Below are 25013 nucleotides of genomic sequence, written 5' to 3' on the forward strand. Positions count from 1 at the left end.
TGTCTCTCTCCGGCCCTGAGCATGAGCACACCACAAAGGGGAAATATATGAAACCAAACCGGTGCTGCCAGTAGCCGAGAGCTGATTTCATTGGAGCCTGACAAACGAGGGCCCATAAATAGTCTGTGCAAAAGGCACCACGGCCCTGTGAGCCAGCGATCAATAAGAAATCTGTTAGGTGGAAAGTGACGCCTGATGCTCGTCTTATTTATTGTTATTATCACTTTGTAGCACGAGCGTCCTCCACAATGAGAAGGCAGGGAGCTGCCACCGGGCCTGATGAGTACGTTCACACTTTCCATCTGTTGTGGTGCACAATAACAGACCACCCTGGTTCAACTTCCTTGACTTGACCCCCTCCCCCAACACACACAAACACACACTTTGCATGTGTTTTAAAGATAATGGGAGACATCTAGTTCCTCCTTCAGAAATCATTTTAACCTACGCTGAGAGGCGGGGAACTCATGTTTTATACAAATAACATGTAACATGAGTCAATTCAGCTTCTAAAGTAAAGCCTGGGTCAGATGTGTATTGAACTCCATACAGCTAAAGTGGAGATTTCCTGCCACAAGACCAAACACCAAGAAGCACAATCAATAACCTTTCATTGCTGTTTGTGTCCAGGAGCTTGAGTTGGTGGAGCTGGTTTATTTCTTTCAGAGCATCCTTCTGCATCTGACATTTAATCTAGGAAACCTTGGAGGCTGAGATGGAGTTGTTTGAGGTCAAAAGGCACTTAAGTACATTTGCACTGTGCACAAAAATAACAGTATCTCCAAATTGTGATAGCTCTTTCCCCCTTATTTTGCCCGGCTAGAGAATGATTACTTTATTTAATTATTTGATTCCAGTCATGATGAGGTGAATGACCCCTGAACCAAACACAAAAAACCACCCAAGTAGCTCATTTCAGTGATTCATTTTAGTTTGAATTACAAGTTGCTGAATGGTTCACAGGCTGAAATTACATGGATAAATGTAGGATAACCAGTGCCTGTCAGACCTGCTGCACATTATGCAAATAACACAAAGGGAAACATGTTTCATCCTCTCAGTTTGTCCTGCAGCGGTGTTTCCAGTGGGGGAGGACCCGGTATAAGAGACAAAGGCAGTAAAAAAAAAAATTATGCGTCTGATCAGCAACCGTGCAACCACAAAGGTCAGATATGATCCCAGTCTACTTTAATGTATGTGTGTTACCTTCATGTCGTTCACGATGGCCTGGAATAATCCACCCAGCGCTCCACACTCCTTCTCCACAGACTCCATGGTTTCAAAAACAAAACAAAGCTCGTAGAAAACACAAAAAAATCTGATTAAATATCCGCTTTCAAATAAACAAACATGGAGATCTTTGTTTTGTTCATCCGCCCTTCGTTGTCCTCTCCTACAACAACAACAACAACGTAGCCAGGAGCGGAGAGGATGCGAAGCCGCAAAAGCCCTCAGCCAGCAGCCTGCGGAGCGCACAGACAAAAAGAAATGTGCTGCCGCTCGATGGCACCGGGGGCTGCCGCTCGCTCCGCCGCCGCCGCTACTCGCCTCTCGGACGCACGGGAGGGATGATGGAGCGGGGAATGTGCGCTTTGTCCCGGTGAACTAAAGCCGGAAAACGTGGAGGGCACATGCACTGTGGCTCCTCATGATCGCAGCCCTTAACACAATTGTGGGGAAGAGGGCAAGGAGGAGGGGGCACCACGGGAGACGGGATCGGTCGCAGGTCTGGGACGCGGGGACGCGCTCTGTTGTTAGCAGCGGAGCAGAGCAGATGTCTCGGAGCTGGAGTCTCCCGTAATACGATCCATGGGAATGGGAAGGGGGCTGGTCAAGTCTTTTTTTTCGCGTAGAGTAGGAGAGTAGGAGGGGTCAAGGAGGAACACCCCCTCCTTCCCTCCATCCTCCCCTCCCTCCACCCCCCATGCAAACAAAAGTGAAGCATTGAACAATTGATTGAGATGCAAAGCAGGATTTCCTCGGGTTCTTGTGTGTATTCACGCACGCGTCTGTTAATGATCATTTGTGGACCTTTGAGAGTGGGTCTTAGTTGTTTTCAGGAAGCATAATCACCGCAGTTTGCATCAGTTTCTAGTGAATAAGCATGACAAAAGGCAGAGACTGTTAATTCAACACAAATTTGTTTCCTTTGACCTAAAAGAATAGTTTAACAGTTCTGGACATATTTGCTTTCATGACCGAGGTTGGTAACCACTCATATCTGTAGACCTAATGATAAGATGCTTATTTTAGTTCAGTTTAATACAAAGACTGGAATATGGGATACAGTCTTGCCTTGTCAGATTGTGAAAATACCTAGCTAATGTAGAAAAGTAACACACACTCGCTGGAAGTAGATCTGAAAGTATTACACACTCCATATGCATTCTCTCCTGTTCAGATGATGTTCCGGCCATTGGGTTTTCTTCAAGATCAACCATCATGATTATTCATAGGAGATGTAGGAGAAGTCTCCCTTGTAGACTTTCTGCCAGAAAATCCCCATCTGTCAGAAGTCTATTCATTTTTAACCCAAACCACAACCCGAAGGAAAACGTCTCTCAACTGCAAAAATGAAACCAGTGCAGACATGATAACTGCAGTCCCCATATTGGCCACCTGAGGCTGGTTCCAAAAGTACAAAAGCGAGTCAGTCCCCATAGACCCCCATGTTATGATCAAGTTGCAATCTCCAGGGCTGAAAATTGAAGCTAACGTATCAGTGTCAAAAAATGCAGTTCCTTTAATGGCCACTTGAGGCTGGCTCCAAGAACGAGTCAGCCCTCCCCAGACCCCCATGTTGAAATGGTTACAAGATACATTCAAGTAAAGGAGGGAAGCTACCAGAACTTTACCAAATAATTGTACTGGGGGGCAGGTTGCTCTCTGCTGCCATGAAATATCTGTAGGTACCACCTTATTTTTTATCGAGGGGTTCCTGTAGCAAATCAAAAAAGTCAAAAAAGGGACTCCATCTCCTAATAAAGGTTTGAGAGGACCCTTTGAGTGTGTATTTCATATTTTCTAATTTTAACAAATACATAACATCTCCAACTCAGTGAGGAAAGGATGGGGGAGCATGATGCTTTCAATTTAGAGGAATCAAACGTCTTCCCAGGAGAGTAGCGAAAGCTATGACCACGCAGGCTTTATTTGGTACAATAGCACGGGATTCCTACAAAGTTAGACCAAAAAGTGCACAGAATGGGTTGGGTTTCAAATTTCTTGCTAAAAGCTTTAAAATACTTATCCAGAAGGTGGAGAGGTTTGAACATATAAAGTAATGCCCAACTTTAAATGTTTTAATGTTTTTAGCCTACTACGAAAAATATTTTGGTCTCTGTTACTAATTTAAACATTCATGATAAGTGAATGGGGAATTAATTTTTATTCAACTCACTGTTTACCTTTTATTAAGGCATAAAGTTATGCATAATTAAATGACAGGCTGTCTGACGATAGTGTCCTCAGCTTCTCAGTCGGAAGCCCTTTTTAGACAGGAGTTGTGCAAATTTACAGGAAAGCCCAATCAGTCTTTTTTCAGTATTGGCAGTATAAAAACAAAATCGGGGAGTGCAGCAAAATGCTGCCTACCTACTTTTGTTTATACAGAATGCGCCTTTTTCGGGGAAATGGGGGGCGTGAGCAAGTGACAAAACATGTGACTCAGCGTGTGACATAAACAGTGACGTGAGAGGGAAGCCGCGGCTACTCAGTCCTTGAGCTAATCTCTCGTAAGTCGGTCTGTCCTTCACCATCCTCGTCATCTGACAGTTAATAGCCTATTCGTTTGCGAGGACAAGGAGGGCGCGCAATTCCTTGTCTCCCCAGTTGCTCATCTTTACAGTGTTTGTCAGGTTTGTGTTTCCCTCTTGCTACTAGCTGCTTGCTAATACCTGCTATCAGCTATTTCCTGTTTATCCACCGCCAGTGGGTCACACGTACGGCGTCATCAACAGCTCCTCCCACAAGTCGTCAACAGCCCCTCCCATTGAGGAAGGACGCCTCGGTTTGTTTAAACTAAAAGGGTTCCGTCACGGTTCATGGTCACTTATGGCTCCAAAAAATCAAGATGGTGGCAGCTGAAAAGCTGAACTCAAGGCTTCAAAACAGGAGTCCTCAAACCAGTGGGTGACGTCACAGTAGCTTCATCCATTAGTCTGTTTTTTTTTTCACTTCTGAATGTTACCACCATCTAGTGGATTTTAAAATGTATGGCAAACATCCCACCAAGGCCAAATGCCCTATCTCTCAGTGTTAATGAAAATGAAAAATAATTTGTGTATCTGTGTATCAGGGTGGCCATATCCATCTGATTGTCTATGATGTGGAGCCAAAGTGTGCAATACATTTTTCCTGCTTTCAAGAAAATCTGTTTAAGAGCACCTCCAGAGCTCACAAATAATAATCCCGTTTGTTCAGTTCGTGGCTTCACAAAAACCAAAGTGCCACACTGTTTCTTGCAGCTGGCTATGTCATTTCTGTTCGGTTGCCAGGCAACCAGTAGAGACTAGGAAGTCACTGCACCTGGCCAATAGTCCATCACATAACCCCATTCAAACACATTTTTGGTCATGGAATGAACAAATGAAGCCCTAGCGAAAGTTCAGGAACACAATACCTTTCATGCTAGGCTGTAATTTTTCTCTCTCACCCTGCCAGTCACTCCTTGTACGCATGGTCAGTCTCCATCTGCAGCTTTCATTGTCTGAGGCTGCTCTACAGCTGATTGACAATCAACCAATAGCACAGTGACACACCCTCTCCATTAGCCTATCATCTTACTGCTCCTTATTTCCCATATGGTTCTTTTACTGCCTGTGGTTCTTTAATGCTGCAGCCCAGCGCGCCCTCCACCTCCCCGTCACCTCCTATTCTTCTTGGACTCATCAGTCTCATCAGCCTCATCGGTCATCAGCCTCAGAGTCATCAGCCACCACCACCTCCTTCACCAGTATCTGGACTCCATTGGGGGATTGATCTTGCTGCCGCTCAGGTGTCCCTCGATTACAAAAAGTCTCCCACTGGTGTTAAAGCGCCAAAGACTTCTGTTAATTCTAAATCAACACAAATCATCTATCAGTCTATTCACCCATATTCTTTATTAAAGGGCCAGTGTGTAAAATGGGTTGAAAACAGTGACATCAGTGGTCAAATTCTAGATTGCAGGGCTCACTCGCTCACCCCTCCCGTCGGGTAAATGACGGCGGCCTCATAGGGACAAAAAGCCTTGCGCACCAGTTTTTCAGGAGTAGGTCTATCTTGCGACGAGGTGAATATTTATTTAGAAATCTAAACCATGTTACGATATTGCAATGAATCCCTCATGAGCAGGAGATCAGAGGAGTGTTCGGGGAAAAGGCCAGTTTATTTGAGCACTCCAAAAACTCTGGTAACACTCCAGGGGGTAAAAGACTCCGTCCCAAACTCTGACTCTTCTAGCGTAACAGACACACTTCATACACACATAGGCTTCTCAATTACCATACCGAGTGGGGACCCCCCTCCCCTCTCTGCTCCGCCAACCTCCAGCCCGCACACTGACTGACAGCGTAGCCTGTAAACAGAGCTCAGCTGTTTATTTAGCCTAGCAATATCTCCGGACTATAGTAGCTGCAATGAACGACTTTGAACGCGATTTTGAAGAGTTTCTTGTAGCGGACACAGACCCAGAGCCATACCTGTTTGAGCCGGAGCATACAGATGAGGAACTCCATGTGTTTGATGCTGAGTGGGCGAGAGGAGAGGCTGAATGCACAGAATGGGATTCGGTGCTACCATCGTTGGGGAGATATATCATCAGGAGGAAAAGCGCCGCAGAGAGTGCATCACAAGGAGTGAAGTTGCGTCTTCTTTTCCTCGCAGATGACGGTTCGGGTTCATTCTCTCCTGTTGCGTGGTAAGTGTGGTCCATTCGCAAACTTTATAAGTAAAAAAACTTTTCACTACTCTCTATCGACAAATTACTAACACTCTCTGCTGTTTCCTCCTCCTTCTTCCTTCCTTCCGCTGTCTTTGTTGGTTCATTTACACCGTTTGGTCTGCCGTACATACATGGCGGCGGAAGATGGCGACCTCTCTAAAGCAAGGCCTTTGCTATATATATATATATATATATATATATAAAAGCAGTACTATAAGGCTACGACAACCAAACGAATTTTATTTTATAGCGATTATACACTTATATAAACATATTAATGGGTAGAATATTCAGATTCAGATTCAGATTGACAATAAACCACGCCAAATATTACACACTGGCCCTTTAAGCATTATCATTAATTCATTCATCTGTCAAGTTTAACAAGTTTAAGCTTTTACATTAGAATAATAAGGCAGTAGATTTATAACAGGTTAATTAGAGGTTTAGCAGTCTGCCCTTCACATTGAGCCAGACAGGGAGAGTTAGAGGCCACCAGAGTGTAATGTATTTCAACCACATCATCACCATTCTGTTATGGAGTGGCTACGGGGGGACTGGGGTCACCCCACAGCACTCCTGATAAACATCCTGTCAGTTTATAACCCTGCACATCTGCCACACACACCTTCCTCTCTCATCTGTCTGCTTTACTTTCTTTTTTGTTGTTGTTGTTGTTCGCGGGAGAGCATCCACCCCACCGGGCAGACCACCTCGTGAAACATGGTTCAGTTCAGCCAAAAGCTGCAGCCCACGTCAGCAGCCAGACCGACCCCGGAGAGGAAAATCTAGTCTTTGCCATAATTCCGAGAGATTATTTTTTATCAATCATTCCTCTCCTTTACCACATCATTTCCTCAACTTTCACTCCCCTTGGGTCATGTCAGTCGAGTTTGCTTACAAAGCAATTACATGATCAGTGTTATACCATGTAATGATATCCTTTATACTTCTCACACAGATGAAAAACATGACTTCTACTGTGGGTATTTATAGAGCAACCAGATACCAGCATCCTGTCCTGAGAGCAGGACTCATAAACAAGAGCTGAGTCATAAACACCAGTGCTGTCAGAACAAAAAGAATCACACAAAAAAAAGAAAGCAAAATCATACTGGCTTTTTTATTAAGTTGCGGTGACTCGGTTAGGAGCTATGTCTGGTTCAGTATCATACCCTCCTGCCCACGTGGACAGACATGAGGTAGAAAGGCTGGGACCGGAGCCCAGTCCCTGTGCTCTCACCACAGTGCTCACTGGCATCTCTGAGAAAACAGCTATAAAACAGAAAATATCCCCAACACAGATGCTGACATTCCTCACCACCGCCATCAACCCCCCCTGGAAAAAAGAAAAGCTTGATTATGTTCTCTGCCATACCACTGATGCATGTGCGTCTGCAAGAGTTTCCTTAATTCAGCAAGGATGGGTTTTAGTAAGGAAAAAATGTGACGGTTTCTGTTTCTCCCCGCTCTCCTAGTAAGGCTTCACAACTGAAAGCAATCATCAGCCCTAAACACATCAAGCTGGGGAGACTCAGAGGGTTTTGAAGGCTTATATAACCGACTGTAAGGGCTTTGACTCCTGCGTACATTTTCATCCACCATTGTGCGATAATGCCTGTTTATATTTCAGCCTGTGTTTCAGCTCATTCATATAAGAGCGCGGAGCAAAGCAATTTATCATTTTATTGGCATGGGCAACACAATAGAAGCAATCTGGAATTTACACAGCTTGTAGATAAGTAATTGAAATCTGGATAACGTTAGGTGTTACATGGCAGCACTCACTTATGTAAGGTTATGAGGTGGGAACTTTAAAGCAAACGCCTGTTTCTTTTTCTAATCTTGTTTCTGGGCACTTCCTGCTCCCTCTGGATGGCATTTCAGGTTCCCTCTAACCTTGACCCAGCCACAGGAGCAGCTCTCCTCGATACAAAAAGAGAAACACAGGCTTTGTGATGCAGTGTGACCTCTCACCTCAGAGTCAGATCCTCTCCGTGATTCAGCTGGTGGTCTTGTCTTGCCTGCTTTATCGCCTGTAGTGAAGGATAACATTGGAGAAGCTGTGTCCCCCACCAGTGAGGTCACTGCTGAGGTCTTGTGCCCACTTGACCGTAAAATCTATCAGGATTTATCATCTGAGGTTAAGTCTGCTTGGACTGTTATGTAAGTCATACGATGAGCTAACCTGCAGGGACTCATAAGGACACACATGTATGTAAACATAGGTAAGGCTGCTGGTTTTCCCTTACAAAGATAAGATCGACTTTAAAGACAAAGTAGAAGCCGGTCACAGACGGACAGCAGAGAAATGGATTACACAACATGTTTGAGAAATTCCTGTGGGTGTTTTGATACTTCTTTTTTCCACTATGAAAGCTCATGTCACCATCGGAATCCATTTTAACACAATGAATTCAAGCTGCTGTTTTCCATCTTTTAGAGGAAAACATTTGACAGCCACCTTTCAGATCTACAGGGGGTCAGCGTTTGATGCTTAAGAGACAGATTTTAGGTTGAGCATTCACAGCCTTCTATAGTGCGCTTCTGGCATCATGTTTACTGTCTTATATTGGCCCCTTTGCTTTTACAGTCTCTGTTTGATTTAATCTCTGAACAGTGTCCTCTGACTGTCAGGCTGCCAAAATCAGGACGAGAGAAGACTGGAGATGATCAAAATGTTGACATGCTCATCTGATTTGCCTTCAATTGTTGCTATATAGGTAACAGTAATGTGCATAATGAGCATCAGTGAGTGATTTGTGGACTCTTTTTGCCCCAGAGGGAGTATTTCTGCCTCATCTGCATGTTTTCATTTAATCTGGATTTTATTTTGCAGTTTATATTTACTTAAAAAGCAGGCTAGGACATCAATCAGAAGTAAGGCAATAAAGGACAGAGCTCTCTGTAGTAAAGATCGACACTATGTAATCTAAAGTATTAGGTCTCTGTCACTGAAACTAAACGTGACTTTGAGTGGGGTTGGTGCGTTGATACATTCATTGACATATTTTTCTGTTATGTGACTAGTTTTATCTTAGTTTATGCAGATAATGCCATTCCTTCCTTCTCTCTCTCTTTTTTTATTTTGATTGAAGACCCTTTGACTTCCTTTTACCCCCTCCTCTTCTGAAAACAAAATCACACCCTTGTGTATATTCTCTACATTCATACTAAAAGCTCTGTCTTCTGTATACAGCATTCAGATAATTAATATAGCAGCAAACAACTATTTGCTTTGTAAAAGACAGAATGACATCACGCTCCCTTTCTGTGTGTTGTAATCTAAACATCTCTGTTTGTTGTTGTGGTGGACGGTCACATTAGTGCATCTGAGTCCCTGTGTGTGTTTTCCACTGGCTAGCTAATAATGCTGCTCATACACCATCCTGACACATGGTGGTGGAATGATGTGGGTGCCAGGGGCGTAAATATGGACAGTGCAGGCAGTGCAATTGCACTGAGATCTGTGGGGTGGAAGGACATGAATGCCACCTGCATTCAAAGAAGAACTTGTGTCATATCAAAAGCAGTGTGATTTACTATATATGCCCTCAAAAAGGCAAACACATCTCCATCATGGTTTTCTGGTTTTTTTTGCCTCACAGCAAGAGGGTTGCCGGTTCGATCCCGGGCGTGGGAGCCCTTCTGTGCGGAATTTGCATGTTCTCCCCGTGTCAGCGTGGGTTCTCTCCGGGCACTCCGGCTTCCTCCCACAGTCCAAAGACATGCAGACTGGGGACTAGGTTAACTGGTCACTCTAAATTGTCCGTAGGTGTGAATGTGAGCGTGAATGGTTGTTTGTCTCTATGTGTCAGCCCTGCGATAGTCTGGCGACCTGTCCAGGGTGTACCCTGCCTCTCGCCCGATGTCAGCTGGGATAGGCTCCAGCCCCCCCGCGACCTTCAAGAGGATGAAGCGGTTAGAAGATGAATGAATGAATGAATGATTTAACTATAAAAACTATGTAGTCAAACTAATAATTTCCTATTTTCTTTTGTAGTTTTTGCCATCTAAAGATATGTAATGATGATTGCTGGGTAATATGTATGTTGATATTGTCCAGTATGAAGTCTCTAACAAGACAATATGATTTACAGCAGCTAGTTTAGGTGCAAAATATCTCAAGACTGACAAGCTGGACACATCAGCAAGTGGATATAACATGAAAGCGGCAGTAAGACGCACTGCTGGTAAAATATACATACTCCTAAAACTCTGTGTGTGTTTGTGTGCGCTGGGGCTACCTTACGCCACTGGTGGGCGTGGAAGCATAATGCCCACCCCTCAGGTTAACACTATTATACCCCCTATTCACCAACATTAGCGCATGTATAAAAGTTTTTTTAAACAGGGGAAAACCTGCTGAAAATAGGCTACTGATCAACTCCAGTCTTCAGACGAGCATGCCTTTCTGTTTTTACTGATGTGTCACGTTCAGCATCACAGACAGGCCAGAAAACAGGTTAGTAAACAGTATAGAGCGGCATGGAGGCCAGGGAAAGTGTTACAATGGTTACTTCTTTTCATATATCTCTTACTTATTGAGTCTTTCTTTCAAACTTGGTGCAGACTATTTGGATCTGTGTTTGAGTCCTGCTTGGGTGGAGATGGGCGGTATTGTGTGGTGGCACGTTATTGCATCTCGCCACTAAAGCGGCTAAAATGAATGTGTTCACGTGGGTGTGGTATTTCCATCACTGTCGATCAGAGCTGGAAATACCTGTGACTGCCGCAGAGTCATTTAAACTGCATGTGAATGCCAATTGTAACATTGATGATGTTGTTAACACTGTTTGTGCCAGCTTAGTAACCTCCATGTCAAGAGCATGTGCAGGCAATGCCGACTCAGACTCTGACTGAGATACGCTCTTAATGTCGTATACAACTCCTTCACATATTCAAACAAACACCATAACTTTGTCTTTCCCATCTTTCAGGCAGACACCGTTTAAAGAACTTGCCCGCATGGTCTGAAAATCATCTTCTAGAAATATGAAACTTACTTACAACAGATCATCTTATCATATTTTGTCACCTTTGTATCTTTGGCAGAGTTATTATTGTGTAGCAATCCACTGAAGTGTTTTGACTATTCTGATTAGTCTCAAAGTTCACATGGAGTTCACTGTGTTCAACATGGAATATCCATCATTTGTCAGTTGAGGGCTACCAGACAAGCTGTGTGGACAGAAAATTAAATCCAGTAGACAAACAACAAGCATTTATGGATGAGGTGAAATGATTATGCATTCTCTAGTGCATAAAAAAGGTTACAGTTCAGAAGCAAAATCTGACATACAGAAGCTTCCCAGCAGCACCCGAACACATCACCATGGAAAACAATTTCATAATGTGCTGATTACGATGTGCACTGGAACTCTTCACAATCTAGCTGTAACTTATGTGACCCCGTGTAGTCTTCAGCTTAAAAACCAGCTACAGTGGGGCGCCGGTGACTTAGTGGTAGAGCAGGCACCCATGTACAAGGCTGTCGCCCCCCTTCACGCTCATCTGTCCTATCAATTAAAGGCTTAAAAATGCCCCAAAAAAATCTTAAAGAAAAACAGCTACAGTAGCAGTGTTGGTTCAGCAGCTGGCTCCCATTGCTCCTTTAGGTCAGAGTCATTTGAATGCTCTTCACCGCTCTGAACGTGACACACCACAACCCTATATATCAACACATCACAGATGGACAGAACGTTGTCCTGGGAGAGGGATCACAATCTGTGGCATGCACTCTTTGCACTGCATATTCACAGACGCCTTCAAACAGGGGTGGATGGCTCATGAATGAGCTAATGTAAACTAAACTGCCCATTCTGGCTGAGATAGGCTCTCCCTCGGGCCCTCTGCATCTCTCTCTGTCTGCCCTTCCTTTCCTTTCATCCACCCGTCTGTTCTTCCCTGTCCTCCACTCTTTGCTCTTCCCTTTGTTCTCATCCTCTCCTCTTCTCCTGTCTTATCATTATTTCCTAAACCTCCCAGTTTACTTCCTTTTCTTACCCACCCAAGTTCTGGTACCCCCTCGGAGCTCAGAGAATTGGAGACTCCACAACTCCATGTGAGCCTGTGGAATTTCCTCTATAGCTGGCCTGCAGGTCCTGCTCTCCTCTTGCAGCATCCCACAGACACGTGTGCTTCTGTATACATCTCACAAAGATCAGGGAAGAGATAGAGGCTCAGACACGTGTTAAGACAGAAAACAGTTTGAGGGGAGCAGGGTGAGTGAGCTAGACAGAAACGAAGACAGAAAACCTCCAGCTACAGTATGCCAGGGCCACGTGACTCACTTTTATTGGGAGTGCTTGACCTCTAAACATACACGTTGAGCCTCACATACACACAAACAAACACAGAGCCAGATACACAAACAAAATAATACCGAAGCTGGAAAGCTATAAACACAAGTATTCATTCACTAAAGCAAATAAATAGAAAACATTTAAACATGCCAAGTTTGTGGGAAATGATTAAGCAGCATTTCCTCCTGTTTAAATGTGGAAAATATTTTCTGAACTGGACTTGTTGAACAGCTGTCAGCTCGAAAATATGCACAGTTACACTGCCGTTCCTTGCCCGTGCTAAAAATGTTTCAGCTCTCATCCAGAGAATCTGTCTTCTTTACAACGTCTATGACACATGCAGCCATGTATGAGGAAGCGCAGACCTCTGTAAACTGGCTGCACAATAGCAGCAGCAGCATCAGCTCCAAACTGACATCTGGAACCAAGCAGCAGTCACATGGTGATCATGTACACAAATACCCAGCAATGTAAAAATATAAATCTGTGTAAAGGCCTCAAACAGACGCAGACAAGGACATTCAGCGTTGACAGATCTTCACATCGCCTCCTGGTAAAACTCCAATCAATTTCTCTCCGCTGAGCCCTCGAATCTGTTTATTTGATCTCCAGCAAGGACATGACAGCCCAAATTATAGGGAGAATAAACACTCACTGATGATGCTCTGTCGGTGTGGTTCATTTCAATTAAAACTGATGGGCTAGGATGGAAATAAAGTGACAGTGCTGGCTCTTATTTATTGAATCATTAGCTATCAGAGTTCCTACTGTGAGACAAATGAGACAAACTGAAAAGTTTCCAAGCTCATCACTGCTGAAAACTTCTATCTTTCATACACAAGAGACAAAATTAGCCACACGAAATGAAGAATCTCAGCAGAGACAGTGCTGATATTCTCACTATGGTGAGATCCACAGCAGTGTGCCTCCTCCACACAGAAAATAAACACAGTTACAGCTGACATCCCTCTTTAAGACAGAAGAGTGACCGGGGTCAGATCAGTGTTTGGGCATCGCTGCCATTCCTCTCGTACTCCCCCTTGAGTCAGTGTCAGTCTAAAAGTGTATGGATGTGTGTATCCAACTGTGCATGCCCGGCGTATCTGAGCATACGGGTGCACACATGTGAACTCTGTCTTAGCAAATATGCTGCTTGAATCCAACCCGCTCTGAAAATAAACCGCAGGGTCAACAAACAAGACAGAGAGAGAGAGTCCGTCCATGTGTCACTGTGTGTTGTTAGGGGAGGAGGGGTTGTGGGGGCAAAAAAATGTGCTTTCCCCTCTGTTTTCCTGTCTGCTGCGGGAACAGAACTCTCTGACTTCTCCGTGAACTATCCACTGTGTGTGTTGCGAGGACACACAACATGCACCCTGTAGGGTTTTGGTTTGGAGAGGCTCAGGAAGGAAGCTCATCCTCAGAGGGGGTCACCCTGTTCAGATACTTTAAGTAAAAGTATTAATACCACACTGTGAAACTAATCTATCCCAAGTGAAAGTTCCAAATATATCAAAAGTAAAAGTATTTATTGTGCAGAATAATGTTCCCTGTCATTGTTTTACATCAATAAATGATGTTTTTGGTGTAATATTATGGCTGCATGATACATTTTACTGCTGCAGATGTTTAAGGTTGTGCTATTTTACCCCCTTTATATAAGCTTCTGTTGGGTAGATGTGTCCTCTGAGAACCATGCATCTCTCAAAAGTCATATTTTCATGGTGTCACATTAACAGCCATGTTTTAAGCTTTGTGGTGATGCATTTTCCAGCTCATCCGGAACGTCTCAGCACATCGAGGAGCACTTCATCCTTCAGTTTATCAGAAAAACTCACATTCAAAATCAGAGATATATAATTTTCACTGGACAGGAATGGGATGAATATCTGTAAAGTAACTGAAGCTAGTGGAGTAGAAGTGTTAAGTTGCACAGAATACCAAGTACCTCTGATTTTTTACTAAATTATACAGTACTTGAGTAAATGTACTTAGTTGCATTCCACCACTGGTCGCCCCTGGGAGTCAAGGACCTGGAGGTCACTCAAGACAAGCTTGTAAAATTCAACACCCACCAGTGGAGAGTGCATGCGGAGGAATGAGCAGAATCTCAAAGCAAACAGGCATCCTGCAAGAATGTGTAAACGTTTGTTACTTGAACTCATCAATCATATTAAATACAAAAATAAGGTTGTCAGTGTTAACTGCAAAACAATAAATCACCGCAACAAATACCATGACAGCTTTAATCTTCAGAAAGAGAATAACAAGAATGGGCTTATAGGGACTGTCTTATTTGAGCTAAATGCTAACGTCGGCATACCATCATGCTCAGAATGGCAATATGCTGATGTTCTCGGTGTATGTGTTCACCGTCTTACTTCAGTATGAGCATGCTGACATTTGCTAATAAGCAGTAAACACAGAGTACAGGCCAGGCTGATGGAATGACTTAAGCTTTGCACGTTTGGTCATAAACCAAAGTACTGGACGAACTGAAATTTTTGGCCTGATGATTGCATTAGAGGAAAAGTCTGGAGTTCAGGACACATTGTACAAGAACGATGACTGTGACAATTCTAATGCCAGTTCTCATAACACGATTTTGAAATACTCACTGGATATTTAAAAACTTTAATCTGCTGGTGGTGCTGGATGAAAAGTCAGACGAACACCATTAGAATTCATGCTCTGGCTCCTCTGAGTTGCTGCAGCAAGTTTCATGGAAATCCATCAAATATTTGTCTAGTCTAGACCAAAGTGGTGAACCAGACAACATTACTGTCTAAAGAGCTGCACATGCAGCCTGCTCATGGCTTGTTTACGTGCTGCCACCTAGTGTTAGTTTGCATGAACAACACAAAAGTTAAATGCTCCCATCTGCTTTAATGGCTGGATATTAATATGAAACATGTAATGTCGTTTAAAGGGGAAGTCTGTTCATTTTAAAGGTCACTTTGTTAGTCCAGGTATAGTTTATCATGGCTTCATAAAGTCTTTTTGCCTGTATTATATTGCAACTAGACATCGTTGGGAAAGTGGGGACAGAGAGGGGGAATGACATGTAGCGAAAGACCACAATTTGGACTCAAAGCCTGTCTGCTGCAAAGGACTCAGCCTTTGTGGGGCGGACACTTTACCATATGAGCTAGAGGTCATATGAACTTAAGTCAAGAGCTGCTACTGGTTGCATTATGGGAAATGTACGATCCAGCCCTTTTAAAGCTTGCTGCTTGACCCATACCGGAGACTATAAATCTGGATAGCTTCTTCTACACTGCTTTTAAATCCCCTAACTAAATTGAAGGACACCATGATGAGCCAAAATCCGGTTTAACACCAAAACAGATATGGCTGGGAGAAAACCCAAAAAACATGTACAATTTTCAAAGAGAATCTTTAATGATAAAAATGCATGAGTGGCATTAGAAACATTAATTCACAAATTAATACATACATTGTGTTTTGTGCTACTTTCAGTGTTTCAAAAAAACAACGTAATCATATGCAAGTCTGGCTTTTGGTATAAAAATCAAAACGGGAATGATTGTGCACAACCTGCTGGGATGGATTTTGTAAGATCAGCATCTCAGCAGTGTTTTTGTTTTGTCGCTATCTTAAGGCCACTGGGAGGAATACCGAGGTCAGAGAGGACACGCAGACTACACACAGACACATTCACACGCAAACAAGGACGTCCCATCAAATTCCAATCAAATGTCCTTTAAGGGCACGTAGTCACTGGAGGGGATGCTACATCACAAAACAACATATTGTAAGAAAATAATTTAGAAATAAAAATCAAAGAATGACTGCCCATGAAGTATTTGTGATTATTTTACTTTTTGTTTCATTTGCAGCATGACGCATTGTACTGTTTTATTTTACCAGGATCTGTCAAGAATTTCAGAAATTATTGTGAACTTCCTTGACTTGAAATTTAACCCAAAATGCAGGTAGTGATGTATTTGGTTAAAAAACACACAAACAAAAAAAACCCCACTCTTACAACATATATGTACCACTGACTAATAAAAAAATATATAATTCTTGATAACTCACGTTAGTTATCAGAGAATATTTTACAGCATCCTCAGCATATTAGGACACACTGGAAAGGTCAGATACTGAAGTCAGGACACAAGCTGGTGGACCAACATGATGTTGAAAGATAAATCCAAAACATGGCAGCTTGTATTTATAAGAGAATTGTGAACTGGATTGAGAGGCATTCATTAATCCCCATCGAGATCAAGATAAAAAGACAGGTGAGTTTGTTCTGGTCCAACATTGCTCAGCCAGATCTTTGTGTCTTACAATGCAGTTTCCTTAGAATCTGGCAGAACTGGTTTGAAGGTCAAGATCTCTGTGAACGTGTGACCTAAAGAAAGAGGAAGAAGCACAGCAGGGCACTGATCATTAAAACATAACAGCTCTTATCTTCTTCCTCCTTTCACCTTCACCCTCCATTATCTATCTATTCATTTTTGCTTCCTTGCACTATAACCAGTCTAACAGGCCCTCCAACCCCGTCATCCTTACGTTTCCATTGGTCCAGGGGCTGCTCTGTGTTGTCTAGTGAGTGGTCGTACAGCTGTGCTTCCGTCTCCTCCCCTGGTTCTCTGAACTCGGTGAAGTAAGGCATCTCGAGAGCCTCTGCAGCAGTTACCCTGCTCTCCGGATCCAGCAATAACATGTGCTCCAGCACAGACACGGCTGAGGAAAGAGTGGAAAGAGTTCAAATCTCAGTTTGACTGTCAAACTGAAAAAGGATCAGATCAAAAGTCTGAGCATGTCCTACCTTGTGGATTAGTTGTGGGAAACACCTTCTGAAGGTCTTTCTTTTCCACTTTTGGGAGGCTTCTGATGTAGCTTTTGGCCTATGAGAGGAAATAAATGTATTTAATGCAGCACAAACCTGCTGATTTTGCCCAAATGTGTACTGGGTGCTACAACAAAATCAGGGGTTTCTGTATGTGTGCATGTTCTGAACTCACATCCTCAGATTCTAGTTTTGATATAAATTCCTGAGATGGTGTTCCTGTGAGCTTCATGATCTCAGTCAGCTGATCTAGGTCTGAGGATCAGGGGTCAAGGATCAAATGTGGTAAGTGACATACACAGGATAATTCTTCATCATTTAAAGGAAAAAAACTAAAATTTCACACTGGAAATATATCTGTCTGTGTTTTATCTCTATGAATGTCTGTAACATGTCAGAGGAGAAGCATCAGTGAGGTAAAAGGATACGGTCGCTGCCTTTAAAAAGAGGTTTTCCTTGCAACATCTCTGCCATGATGCAGCCCACAGACCAAATGTCCACTGTGGAAGAAGCAGAAAACAACACATTTCAGACTTTTGGTTACCATCTCAAGGGAAGAATGTACAATTACAGCACATTGAGGGCCAGTGAGGCCCTAACAAAGCTCCTCTAATAAAAGGTAAAATGTTAAGAGATCACCACCTAGTGGGTAATATGCATTATTACCATTTTAAAAATGTGATATACTAGTGTTATTTGACAGGGATGATACACACAGGCATTGCTACATTTAAATAAAATGCAATCATTGCAATCATTGGCAGATTATGAGACAATAGGCTCCTGGGAACAGATAAGCAAAAGGCCCTTACTGGAGCAAGACAAAGACGTAATGATGGTTTTGCCTCTTTTTTGTAGTAGATTTGTGACTTTTGTCGCCATTATGCATCTTTTGGTGGTCTTATATATCTCTTTGTGGTCATTTAGAGTCCTATTCTGTTTCCTGTGTTAATCTGAGTGACACTTTGCAGGAGACGAGAAGGGTTCCTGTCACTTTACGGCCCTGGGCCTGTGCGTGGTAGGCCCGTTCACTAGTCAAGTCTGTCGCGGTCCAGAAGTGGGCTGTAGGTCCATTCTGAATGGACCACAAGTGACTTGCAGACGTGTCAAGTTTGTAAAAAACACTCTTTATTTTGAAGTACAGTAAATTTCTGGCACAGAACTATTATTGTGAAGCACAGTTTCCTGCTGTAGAGTAAGTGAATAACGGGCAGCTACTTGACAGAGACAGCAAAGTAGCTCGATGACATGGCCAAACGCAAGTCTGACACTGGATGTATTGGACTGTGTGACCTTGAACTAATGACTGAGGAGAAATCTGGACCCTGTGGCTGGACCAGTTGGGAACCACTGCACTAATCCATCCATGGATGCAGTGTATATAGGACATGTAGTTGTGGCTAATTTGCAGACTTGGTCCCTGATTAGGCTTTTGAGGAATAACACACATTATACAACTCTCTAATACGGGTACAGAGATGAGCAATAAAACAAACATACCACCACTACAATCAGTAACTGAGACAATAATGAATGACGATGAAGAGCTGCAAAAAGAAAAATGAATGAAAATAGGAATGCTATATGCCATGTATCTCAGTGTTCACAGATTTGCCTTTGTTTAAGCCATAGTTTTGACTTGGTATTGAAAGCTTTAAACTGAGTTAATGTTTTATTTCTGATGATTGTTTTTTTTTTTTTTTTAAAGATATTTTTTTGGGAGGGCTTTTTGGCCTTTAATTGATAGGACAGACAAGTGTGAAAGGGGGAGAGAGAGACGAAGTGACATGCAGCAAAGGGCCACAGGCTGGAGTTGAACCCAGGCTGCTGTGGCAACAGCCTTGTACATGGGGCGCCTGCTCTACCACTAAGCCACCGACGCCCCTATTTCTGATGATTTTATGTACAAATCTGTGGGCATTTAACTGGAAAAGAAGTCTTTGCGTTTTGTCAATTTGCAGGCTTTACTTACTGCTCCCCTCGCCATCACTCCTTTGCTGTTAAACTTTCAAACCATTTGACTGAGCAGTTCTGGAGCAAGGCCATTCACACATTAAAAAATCTGTTTTATAGATGAGAGATTTATAAAATTTACAAAGCTTAATAAATTTTATATTTTCTCTGAATTCTACAATGGTGCCATTTTATTCGCCTCTGATCCAGTGCTTTCAAAGCTTGTTTGTATAATGACAATAAAGGTTACCTTGATGATTTGGTTGCCTGGCCCCAAACGGTTACACAATTAGAAAGATAAAATAAAGTCATGCCGTGTATTTATTCGGTGGTTGGGAGGCCTTTATGGGTAAACAAGACCTTGTAGGTCGAAAACAATTAAGTTAGTCTTTATGGTCTTGGACACAGACCGTCTGACTCAAATGAACAAAGATGTTTTTAAACACCACTTTGTCCACTTGAGTCTTTTTCCAATATATTTACGATGATGTTTTCAGTTTATAGCTGCTGTCTAGACTCACTACTCACAAATCTGTCACAGACATGGGCGTATCATGAGACAGTGGGCCCCTGGGCACAGACACACATAAGGCCCCACCACCTCTCTACTTTATAGTTGTTTAGCCAGTTTTTGGTGTTGTTTGCATCTCTTTGTTGTCATTACGCATGTCTCAGTGGTTTTGTGTCTCTTTGTAGTCATTTTGCATCTGTTGGTTGTTGATTTGTATCTCTTTGTGGTCATTGTGTGTCCCTGTGTGGTTGTCGTGCCCCCTGTCATAATCTTTATGAGTCCCTTTGTGTTGCTAGAGCCATTTTGCATTTCTATGTAGTAGTATTGTGTCTATTTGTGGTTATTTTGAGTCTCCTCCAGGTTGTGTCTCTGTGCCTGGTGGGCCTGTTCATTAATCTATCCTTGGTCATTGAAGACAATACTAATGTCTCCATTGACTGTAGCTTCAACTTCAATAGACTACAATGCAGTGCCACAAGACACATGCAAGAAATCTTTAGAAAACCAAATAAAGAAAAAAGACAACTGGAGGTTGTAAAGGTCATTCCAGCAAATGTAGTAAATCACTAACTGAAGCAGACGCTCCGAGCTGAGGGCAAGTGAGAACACTGGAACAAGTAATTGATGCTACATCGCAACACAACATGAGGGCTCAGCGCTAATGGGGAGCACTGAACATGACACTTTGGGAAAAGATGACAGTGTGCAATGTTTTTTTTCCCTTTAATTAGCTCTTCATTACCCGTCTGAGTGTAGTGCATCCAGCTCAGGATGACCTCTGGGGCTCTGTACCAGCGAGTCACCACATAGCCCGTCATCTCGCTGTCTGCCTGCCGTGCCAAACCAAAGTCCAAGATCTGACAGAACATGAAATGAAGCACAGTTAGACATGGCAAAATTTACATCTTGCTCATAATGAGGTGACAGGTCTGGTAACAAGGCTTTAGAGGCTTGTTTTTAAAAGCGTAAAACTAGCAATGACACTCTGGATCAAAGCATTGATCCAGAATAACATTTCAAAGGTCTAGATGATCAAATCTGAACTGTAACTCCATGAATTAAACATCTTAAAGTGGAGATACAAGATTGATTGTGCTTGTTTGTGTGTACCTTGAGCTCACAATCCTGGTTGATGGCAAGATTTCCTGGTTTAAGGTCCTGCAAAAAATTAATGTGAGGATACTAACTGTGACTGTGAGTCACTAACAAAGAAGCAAGAGGAAACTAAGGAGGGTATAAGTTCATGCAGGAAACACCAACTATAAAACGAGATAATATGTGAACACAATCTTTATCTCACACATGAATGGTGTAAATATATACATATACAAGACAACTCACCCTGTGAATAATACCAGCAGAATGAATATACTGTAATAAAAGAATACAACCTGGATTTAATCAACAGAACAAATACACCCAAGCTGTAAAGTCATAAATTGTCCACGATGTACAATCAAAGAAGAGTCCTTCACCTTAAGCCCTTTGAGCATCTGATAAACCAAATACTGAATTTTCTCCTCTGACAGCCTCTGCAGCTTCATCAGCTTCCCCAGATCTGTCCCCATGAACGGCATCACCAGATAACTTGAGGTAGAAGGAAACGTTATGAGGGGGATACTTCTCGACAAGATGCGACTTTGAAATGATTTTGCCAAAAGCTTACAAGTCATGGAATCTGTCCAGAGAGAGGTCAGCCGTAAACACATCAAATAGGCCGATCACCTGCACCAGACAGAAACATACAATATGTTAACACCTTTGGTTCATTTAAAGGTCCAGTGTGTGCGATTTAGTGGCATCTAGTGGTGAGTTTGCAGAACTGAAACTTCTCCTGTGTGAAAAATATGTAGGAGAACTTCAGTGGCTGACACAAAACACATACAGCTCTATGTAGAGGCAATATTTGGTTTGTCTGTTCTGGGCTACTGTTGAACAACATGGCTCACTCCGTGGGAGTGGACCCACTCTGTATAGACTCACAAGTCAGTCTTTAGACGCTTTGCTTAACTAAAGACTGATGTCTTTCTCCTTGATTTTGTGTTTAGATGGGCGGATACAATTTCAGAGTTTAAAAAAACTCCCTAAGCTGCAGAACCAATAGTAAATCCGCAGGGCGGTCCTTTGGTGGCTCGCTGAACTCTTATGCTCGTAAACATAGTCCGACTGCGTTAAAAGTTTTAAACAAAGTTGCTGTAAGTCCTTCCCTTCCATAATCTTGTGGACTGAGCACACGTTTGATAAAATGGAGTTAAATCTCTTGGCATCCATTTTCAAGCTCTCTGTGTGTTTGTTTCCTTGCGGACGAGAAAAGGGGGAGCGCACATTTCCGAGAAGGCGTGTCCTTTTCAAAAATGCAAGAGGCGTTGCTTTGTTGCTGGCTGTTTTTTCCGGTGTGTTAAACACACTTTAGAAAGGAGTGTCCCCAGACTATCAGAAGGCGGAGATCTCTGATTGGGAGACTACACTCTGTATGTAGATATAAACAACAGTGGTGTACCTAGACTCTGGGGGGCCCCAGGCAAAAAAGCCATTTGAGGCCCCCTGCACCACCTGGTGCTGTTTTTTCTCCTCTTCTTGTTTTATTCTTTCTAATGTTTGTATGACTAACGCTATCCAGCTGTCATATGGGAGCTAGAAGGGGCCCCACTTAGGGTTTGAAAAGCCCAGTTTCCATTAAACACTTTCAGTATGGTACCTTTGGAACCAAAAGTAACCCTTCAGACATGGTACCTAGACCCTAGCATTTCCACCAAAACAGTACCCTTAAATGAGGGCGGGGTTATTGTCACTCACTGTTCCGTCCAGTACTCACTGTATTTCCTCATTACTGGTGACACAGATGGAAGTCTGTGCCTTGTTTATCATCTACTGAATGAGGCTGCATGCTGACATTTTCAGAACAAAATAGAACAAGCTGCAGTGAGAGTCTCTCTCCATGGGATATTTAAAAATAGCATGTGTGTGCATTTAGTCCTTCTAAGGCAAGCTCAGGGGTTTAGTGTTGCTGGAGTCCACAGGAACGACTCTCAGAACTCTCGACTCTCTTAGAATATATGCTGTTCACATAATCCGGTTGAAATTAATATATATAAACGCTTGAAGATCCACTCATAAGTAAAAGTGTATGTCATATTAAAACTAAGGTGATGGTCAAAGTTGTTGGTATGAACAGTGGTTACATAAGCCTCAAAACCAGCCACAACTCAGCCCTGAGCAGAATGACCATTGGCTACTGACCAATCAACAGCTTTCAGTGTTCACAGCTCCACCTTTTAGTACCAGATCTGTGTGCTAGGTACTCCAACAGAAGGGACCAGAAATGGGGATGGTTAGGAACAGTTCCATTGGTGCCATGCACAACATTTCACAGTGGAAATGGAAAAAAGTGTACCAAACTGAACTGTACCGTACTGTAGTGCTCTGTGGAAACAAGCGGGGGTTCATTGTGCCTTCACATTAAAGGGGGTTTTATCAGTTCCAAAACCAAATCATTAAATCATCTATTTCAAAGTTTACCAATGGCCATCTGGGGGCCCTGACAGCGCACCCCTGATAAACCACTCACTTTAAGGTTATGAAAATCAATTCTTATTTTCAGGTGATTATAAACTCATTTAAACATAGTTATGAGTACCATAAACCGTTTCTGCCAACAGATGCCCCTAAATCATACACACTGGACCGTTAACAAATGTTCTAATTTCACTGATAATATTCCTGCAGCCCTGAGGGCCTGGACCCCTTGTACTGATTACGCTGCCTCTCACATTTTCATGTTTCATGTGTTTGAGAAGCCTCAGCTCCCTGTAGGCCCGCTTGGCGAAGAGCTCCGACTGAAAAGGTCTGTACAGCTTCTTGATGGCCACTTTGGTTCCTGCTCTGGAGTCCACTGCTGAGCTGAGGGTGAGAATATCACAGAGGGTGTAACGTGAAAATATATAATATCTTCCAAAGAACATTAGCTGGTCTGCAACATGTGAGGAAACAGAAATCTAATCACAGGAATCACAGGAACTTCACAGTGATCAGGGGGGACAAGAGCATGTGTGTCCCATCCCAAGGTCTGTCACTGAAGATCTTTGTTATCTTCTGATCAGGAATGTTCACCATTAGCCCAAACCTGTGTTAACACCACACACACACACACACACACACACACACACACACACACACACACACAGCCTCCTGCCTATCCAGTTTCCCTCATTTGCTTGCCTCTCCCAGCAGTGATGGCTGTAGCAGGCGGCTCCATCTCCAGCTTGTATCCGACCACAATTTCCCAGAGTTGTTCATGTGTTATTAAGTTGCATTGAGTCCGTCTTGGCAGTTCAGTACCCGCCCACATAGTTAATCATTGATAACAAAGGGGCCGCATGCTGCGAGACGCACAAAGGTGCCTGAAAAGCTGCTTTTCATTGTTGTGTATCTGTAAACTTGGGTGTGCGCACCTATTTCACCCAGAACCACCCATGCGCTCTCCATAATTCAATAACCTCAGAGATGGCTAAAGATGACATAGCTGATTGTGGTGAAGCGAAAGGTATCGGCGCAAGTGTCTCCATCATATAAGGAAGTGAAGCAGCATGTGTTGAGCGGAGCGCAGATACTTTTTCTTTTGTTTGGCTGTGGAACAACGCGGCTGCCTGTGTGGCACCATCTGTTCCGTCGCTTTCTTTGTTACCCTGCTCCCCATATACCAGCAGCACGATCAGTGTTACAGCTTCATCCCAGTTGGGCAGAAATCACTTACCACACCGTCCCGTACGCTCCGGTCCCCACCTGCCTCAGCTCTCGGTACCGCTCCGGTACTTCCCATGTGGTTTTGTTGACTTCTTGGCGGTAATAGCCCGGTCTGACTCGCTTAGACATCTTATTTATTACAAATAGAATTAGAAAGTCTAGGAGAGGTTCTTCTTTGGTTGTTTTATCTCCTCCGTCGCTACACACCCATTGTCCCAGATCCCACCTATGCGCTCAGCCTCGATCATTGCGCAGCTCTGCTTGTCAGCCGCTCAGGGCGCACCCTGAGGTCACCAAAAGCCACTCCCGAGCCTCGCTACCGGCCTACAATTAAAGGTGAAAAGGAGACTGGAATGTGTGTAATACGAGACTGGGCTGACAACCTGCCTGTGAAATGCGTTGTTAGGTGCGCACAGTTTGGATAGCAACCTTAAAGTTGGCAAAACGCCTTGGCAATATTACTATGAGTGCAGAGCTTTGGGTATGAGCATGTGAATGTTTGAGACTTGCTGGGACATGTGCGTTACTGACACCTTGGGCTGTAGACGCACAACTGCGTGGTTAGAGAGAGTTTCATGCGTCCAGGAAACAGAACAAGGAAATCATGGTGTTATAAACAAACTGTCAGATTGTGTGAGCTCGGTCTGAGTGACATTTACACAAAGAGGACAAGTTTAAGTATCTGTGTGTTATCAGAGCGGTGCAACATCAATTAAAACTGTTATGCAACATAGAAATGTGGAGGTGGAGTTCACTGTA

The 25013-nt window shown here is 43.2% G+C and overlaps 2 protein-coding genes across 3 annotated transcripts in view; both read right to left on the reverse strand.

The window, feature by feature from the left end:
• The window catches only part of mtss1la (MTSS I-BAR domain containing 2a), a 30799-nt gene extending 28993 nt beyond the window's left edge, over nt 1–1806 (reverse strand). For both annotated transcript variants that reach the window (XM_049573410.1, XM_049573409.1), the window contains exon 1: nt 1207–1806. In XM_049573410.1, the coding sequence (XP_049429367.1) occupies nt 1207–1275 (69 nt within the window). In that variant the 5' untranslated portion in view covers nt 1276–1806. The remainder of the gene's footprint in view (nt 1–1206) is intronic.
• Nucleotides 1807–15603: 13797 nt separating this feature from the next.
• Nucleotides 15604–24675, reverse strand: mapk12a (mitogen-activated protein kinase 12a). The gene is made up of 12 exons (XM_049573435.1): nt 24265–24675; nt 23282–23411; nt 21178–21236; nt 20987–21098; nt 20853–20882; nt 20622–20669; nt 20254–20368; nt 17476–17547; nt 17223–17302; nt 17027–17105; nt 16768–16941; nt 15604–16606 (listed from the first exon to the last, which is right to left on the reverse strand). Exons 1-12 carry the CDS (start codon nt 24381–24383, stop codon nt 16539–16541), a joined length of 1086 nt encoding a protein of 361 aa, XP_049429392.1. The 5' UTR covers nt 24384–24675; the 3' UTR covers nt 15604–16538.
• Between the last annotated feature and the right edge of the window lie 338 nt (nt 24676–25013).

This window comes from Epinephelus fuscoguttatus, linkage group LG4 (assembly GCF_011397635.1).
Source record: "Epinephelus fuscoguttatus linkage group LG4, E.fuscoguttatus.final_Chr_v1".
Classification (NCBI taxonomy): domain Eukaryota; kingdom Metazoa; phylum Chordata; class Actinopteri; order Perciformes; family Serranidae; genus Epinephelus; species Epinephelus fuscoguttatus.